Source organism: Triticum urartu, chromosome 2A (assembly GCF_056163025.1).
Source record: "Triticum urartu cultivar PI428250 chromosome 2A, HENAU_Tu73, whole genome shotgun sequence".
NCBI lineage: Eukaryota > Viridiplantae > Streptophyta > Magnoliopsida > Poales > Poaceae > Triticum > Triticum urartu.
In genome coordinates this window covers 743,983,374-743,989,783 of record NC_141874.1, presented here as the reverse complement: position 1 = coordinate 743,989,783, position 6,410 = coordinate 743,983,374, and the positions used below count along the sequence as shown (strand labels likewise).

At 45.6% G+C, this 6,410-nt stretch overlaps 1 protein-coding gene across 1 annotated transcript in view; it reads left to right on the top strand.

The window, feature by feature from the left end:
- LOC125534479 (uncharacterized) overlaps positions 1-4,223 on the top strand; it is a 4,956-nt gene extending 733 nt beyond the window's left edge. The window contains exons 1-7 of the mRNA XM_087545384.1: positions 1-542; positions 1,202-1,381; positions 2,246-2,371; positions 2,549-2,686; positions 2,871-2,996; positions 3,123-3,260; positions 3,586-4,223. The exon at positions 1-542 is cut by the window's left edge and continues 733 nt beyond it. Coding sequence (XP_087401510.1) covers positions 1-542; positions 1,202-1,381; positions 2,246-2,371; positions 2,549-2,686; positions 2,871-2,996; positions 3,123-3,260; positions 3,586-3,815 — 1,480 coding nt within the window. The 3' untranslated portion in view covers positions 3,816-4,223. The remainder of the gene's footprint in view (positions 543-1,201; positions 1,382-2,245; positions 2,372-2,548; positions 2,687-2,870; positions 2,997-3,122; positions 3,261-3,585) is intronic.
- Positions 4,224-6,410: the final 2,187 nt, after the last annotated feature.

The following is a 6,410-nucleotide window of genomic DNA, read 5'->3' as shown; positions in this document are numbered from 1 at the left end:
TACATCCCTGAGCCACAGCGACTCGTTACCTGGCTTTTTGTTATCGACGTGGAAGGTTTGGTTCGTGTCGCGCCATTACGCACATGGTTGCTTCTACTGGGTTTCAGGTACCAGTGAAAAATTGCTCGTGCTTGACATCGGGACAATGGAGTTCTCCATGGTTGACCACCCACCCTGTCCCAGATTTTCGGGCGATGATGTGGCCATCGTTGAGGCAGGCCAAGGCATGACTGTGATGTTTGTGCCTAAACCTGACACAGGTCGCCGTTTTTATACTGTTTGGCGAAAGAATGGTGGGAGTTCTACACAGTGGCAGATGGAGAATGAGCCATTCTTGCTGGATTCTGGGTCCTTGATCAAGGGTGCTGTGGGTAGGCACTTGCTCCTATATTATGTCGGAAGCTCGTCAGTCAAGCAAGGTTGTTACACGCGGGACGTCGACACATTCCAGTTTGACAGGGTGTGTGGTTCATGTCCCCACCCGTCAGCAGCATATTGCAACTTCCCACCATCGTTATTATCGTCGCCGACAGTGTCAAGTGGTAAACTTTCTGTTGCATGCTAGTTACCTTCTTCCTTTCATAGTTATCACTATCGCATAGATTGTCTGATGCTTGCTAGCTTATTATTGTGCTCAGTAATCATTATTTGCAATGTTCAGTGGTTCTTCCCTTTTGTGCTTGTGACAAAGCTGATCAAGCTATTTTTCTGTTCTATTTGCCATCTTATGCCATCTTGTACACTAGGAGTAACTTTTTAGATGCATCATAAAACCGTAAAAAAGCACCGGATGGTTCAATACCTTTTGGTCCATTACATCTGAAAACATTGTCAGTGGGCAATTTCCTTTCGTCATGTCCTGCATAAATGAAGCTCTTTTCAAATTCGAAGTCATCAAGTCAATCCATACCACCTACTGAAATTGGGTGTACTTGTCACATAGAACTACTTTGTACAGTTCTGAATTTTGGTATCATTTTCTGCATATCTTTTTATCTCCTTAGAAATCTCAAATTGTTAGAGGGTAGGACGTGGCCCACCCAGATTTTTGAGAAAACAATTTCTATCATATACTATTTTGCCTAGTTTGGCCAAAAAATTGCTGACTAATTAGGCCCACATGCCACCTCTCTTCCAGTCATCTCCTTCCCTTCGTCATGTGAGCTAGAGAGACCTAACTCTACTTGTTGGCTCCTCCCAGGTTCCCGCTCTGGCGCTTCTCCACTCCCAGAGTGCCGCCGGCTCGCCACCGCCCTTCGCTCCAACAACCGCCGAGGCTTCCGGCTCCCGCGAACCCACCCTCTTCTTCAGCGACCGCTGAGGCGTCGACCGGTGCACCACCAAGCTGCCGGTGTGCTGGCTACCAGAGCCATCCCACAAGGTGAGCCTCCTCCCTCCTGTCCAGTGTGATTTCTGAATATGTGATGGACATGGCTGATGAATGTAGGCATTTGGACTTTTGGAGAGCTGCTGAGAGTATTGTGAACAGAGCATAATCCAGATATTTATGTTATCTTTTACCAAATATTTTATGACACTTGGATTAGGTTGAAAATAATAATTGTAGTGCACACCCTCTACCTGTCAAAACCCAACTTTGTTTGCCTGCATGCAGATGTAACCTTTTACATTTTCCCCTGTTGGCGGTGCATTTTTGTGGTTCTTGCTGTCATTAGTCTGTCAAATTGACACCTCTTTGGTATTGAATCATTGTACAACCAAGATACCGTCTTTGATGCGTACTGTTGCAATGGAACCTATGACTCTTCTACCCGATTGCCATGGCTGCTTTTTATGTGCAAATGTTATTTTTTTTCTTTTCTCCTTTAATCATCGTCCTCCCCCTTTAATTTTCTTCTTTTGAAGCATGGAAACTCACAAATTGAAATTTCCTTGGTTGTAGCATGATTGAGCTTGACTTTAGTAGTATCATCAACAATTTTCTTTTTTGTACTGAACTTGGTTGAATTTTGTGAGTACTCGATTGCTGGATTTGACATCAGGTTCTCTCTACATAAGTTGCCTGCTGCAACTTTCTTAAATCTCAGTGACATCACTAAGCCTTTCAATTAAAATTCACCATCTCATCTGAAGGTCACTTCACTATAACCTACCTACAGACTATTAATGGTGCACCATCAAAGAGAGTAAGTTCAGCCTTAGTAATGTGCAACATTAAGTGAAAATGTCAGACAACCAAAAATTAGCAATAGCTCCATTTGATGGTGTATCCTTCTGCATGTAGGGACACGCCATGCTGATATCCAGGGAGCACGGGGGCCTGAAGTACGAGAAGCTGACCCTGGAGGCGTGCAAGGACCTGTTGTCGCAGCAGCCGCCCAAGCTTTGATCCCCTTGTTCGTCGTCGAAGGTCAGACAACCATTCTCATCTGAATGTCACTTCATATATAACCTAGCTACGGACTAATAGTTGTGCACCATAAAAGAGAATAACTTCAGCCTTAGTAGTGTGCAACATTTAGTAAAAACGTCAGATAACCGAAAATTAGCAATAGCTCCATTTAATGGTGTATCCTTGTGCATGCAGGCACACGCCATGCTGACGCCCAGGGAGCGGGGGATGATGTACTGGTGCCTGAACTACAGGAAGCTGACCCTGGAGGCATGCAAGGACCTGTTCTCGCAACAGCTGCCCAAGCTCTGAACCCCTTGTTCGTCGTCGAAGGTCAGACAGCCATTCTCATCTGAAGTCCACTTCATATATAACCTTAGCTACAGACTAATAGTTGTGCATTGTAAAGGGAGTAGGCTCAGCCTTACTGCCTTAGTAGTGTGCAACATTCAGTAGAGTGTCAGAAAACGAAAAATTAGCAATAGCTCCATTTAATGGTGTATCCTTCTGCATGTAGGGACACGCCATGCTAATGTCCAGGGAGCAGGGGAGCCTGAAGTACGAGAGGCTGACCCTGGAGGCTTGCAAGGACCTGTGGTCGCAGCGGCCGCCCAAGCTCCGAACCCCTTGTTTGTCATCGAAGGTCAGACAGCCATTCTCATCTGAAGTTCACTTCACATATAACCTAGCTACAGATTAACAAGTGAGATTGTCAGACAACCGAAAATTAACAATAGCTTCATTCAATGGTGCATCCTTGTGCATGCAGGCACACGCCATGCTGATGTCCATGGAGTGGGGGGTGATGTGCTGGTGGCTGAAGTACGAGAAGCTGACCGTGGAGGTGTGCAAGGACCCGTTGTGGCAGCGGACGCCCAAGCTCCAAACTCCTTGTTCGTTGTGGAAGGTCAGACGACCATTCTCATGTGAAGGTCACTTCATATATAACCTAGCTACAGACTAATAGTTGCATGCCATAAAGAGAGTACGCTCAGCCTTAGTGGTGTGCAACATCAAGTGAAATTGTCAGACAACCGAACATTAGAAATATCTCCATTCAATGGTGTATCCTTGTGCATGCAGGCACACGATTATTAGCAATGGTCACATGAAACTCATACCCCCATCACAAATCCCGATGCACCTTTTGGGCCAAGTGTTAAGTGAAAAATGTGAGACAACTGAAAATTAGCAATAGCTCCATTTTAATGGTGTCACTTTGTGGAATGCAGGCACACCTCATGCTGATGTTGTCCAGGGAGCGGGGGTCGATGTGCCGGTGCCTGAACTACAAGAAGCTGACCCTGAAGCGACGCAAGGATCTGTTGTCGCAGCTTCTGCCCGAGCTCCAGACCCCTTGTTGGTCGTCGACAACGATGACGATGCTGAGGCGGGTCACGGTGAGGCGAGGAGGAGGCGCTGGGGTTGGGGCTGGGGCTGCGGAGGTTGCAGAGCCGGGTAAGCGAGGTGGAGAGGGCGGCGTGCGAGGAGGCGAGGGGCCGGAGTATGTGGCAGGATGGTAGCTAGATGGAGTGAGCAAGAGTGACTCCATCCTTTTTGTAAAGCTTACTTGCTTGATCTGTGCCGTGATGGTCCCTGGTTGCTCTTGTTCTGTGCAACTGTCTCTGGATGACTGATCGACAGTGCAGTTTTTCCCTTTCTTTTGGGAGGCAACAATTAGCATTGTCGATTTTGTTGTTGTCTCAACTCAGTCAGCCGTTTGTTTCGAGGGGATGAGCCGAGTTACTTACAGGCCATGGTGGAGTTACTTACACGTTAGGTGGATCAGGGCAGTGAAACGGAGATGGCTGACCTTTAGTATATCGTTGCATCCATGCCTCAGTGAAGTTTCTGTTCCATAGTCTGTTACAATTTTCACAAGGCGATCCCGCAATCTTGTTAAAGGGTGGACAATTGTGATCCCGCAATCTGTCAAAGGGTGGATAATAATAAGTAAGTAAATATTTGAACCAGGAAAGGAAGGGGTTCTTGGAAGCAATTGGGGTGCGTTGTCGGTTTTGTAGGGGATGAGCATGGTAAAAGCATCTCTAGTGGATCCCGGAAAAACACGTCCCGCAAAACCAGTTTAGTGGTTGTTTGGAAAATTAGTATTTAGAATAAGTTTTAGCAAAACCAGTTTTAAGTTGTTATTTTGTTAAAACTGATCTATAGAATACTTTGTTTGGACGTGGCTGACTTCTCTCGATGGCGTAATATCACAATCGAGCTTTGATGCTGCTTCGGGTCATGCACCGCGCCCAGCACGTCAACAATGGTACAGTTCCTGCGGCTCCCGACGGCGCCAGCATTGACACTGACCAAGGCACGCTCGACCGCGCCATGGCCGCCAACTTTTGGGGCACTGCTTGGCCAGGTGTGCGCGGCCGCGTGAGAGCTCGGTCACCATGGCATGCGCGTCAACCTCATGTACCAAGTGGCGTGCCATGCCGCCGAGCTGCGTCGCGGAGGACGTGAGCGTCGAGCAGATGGAGGCCTTGGCGGAAGGTCCTGCGCGCGGCCGACGTGATGAGGTCCTTCTGTTCCTCAAGTCCGAGACCAGCCCGGGTTCGTCAACAGCCACCACGGAAAAAAATTAAGGTGTGGCAAAGTCTCACTAAGATTTTTTTTTATGCGAATCAAAGAGTCAATACACACTAACAATACACACTACGAACGAATAACCAAATACAATGGAAATGTAGACATGTCTCAATAGGAAAACAACCTAAAACATACCGATAATGAAGCTTTTAATGACGTGTAGAAGACCCAGGCAATGGCAGCGCCCTACCTTCCTTCTGAAAATCTTCCTTAATTTTATCAAGATCAATACTTTTGAAGATCGCTCGCTCAATGCAAGTCATTAAGCCAGCCATCAGACATCTTGTTGCGCAACTCAGTCTTGATGATTTTCATTGATGAGAAGGCTCTTTCAACTGTTGCCGTCGCTACCGGTAGTAGCAATGCCAACTCAATGAGGCGATAAACAGCAGGAAACATGACATGCCTTTCAAGTTCAACCATCTTTTTAGCTAGGCTTGCAATATCATGACAAGCTCTAAATTCTTCAATTCTTCTCATATGGATAATGAATAGCTCGAGGTTATCAACTATATGTTCACGTTTCTCCTCATAATAAATCTCTGTGAGTCTAGCAAGCTTATTCACATTAAACCTAGAAAAGGAGTTTCTTAGGTCAAGACAAGAGAAGTTCTGGAGCAGCTCTGAAGATACCTCATTAAAACGATGATCAAACTCTATGGTGATGGAGTCTATGGCAGCATAGAAGGTGTCCACACGAAAAAAATGATCAGCTCTGATATTGTTTCGTCCACCTTTTCTTGATTTTCTCCACTTTGTAAACATGTCATCCATATTTGGTATTGGAATGTCGTTTTTGGTGCAAAAGGCTTTGACATCTTCCAAGAGTGGCTCCCAACCATCATTTCTCCAGTTGATCAAACGTGTTCTCACATCCGTAACCAATGACATTGCCTGAAATGAGACAATTACAATTTTAGATGCATGTATGTTTACATGAACAAAATATATCAAGCAGAGTAGATACATATAACATGATCGATCACATACCTGAACAACATTTTAATCCTTCTTTTGCAATAGAAGAGACAAATCATTTGTCATACGAAGGATCTTTAGCATCATCTTCAAGATGAACACAAAGCTAAAAGTCTCCATTTGATGAACCAAACCTCCTGCTCTACATGGAACACGCACATCATCCTCAACAATGCCCAAAACTTCTATGACTGCATCCCACATTGATTCAATGCGAGATAAGGTTGTGTAATGAGAGCCCCATCTTGTATCTCCAGGTCTGACCAAGGATGTTTCTTGATTTTTCCCTTTCCTGTGGGCATCTCACCTCCCCTAATCTTATCCAAAAGAACTTGTTTTTGCTTGTCAAGCAATTTATCCTTCCTCTTGCAAGATGACGTACTGATATTAGACATCATGGTCACATATTCAAAAAAATCCTCAACACCCTTGCAGCATCTCGAAACAGCAACAACTACCAACTGCAGTTGGTGGGCAA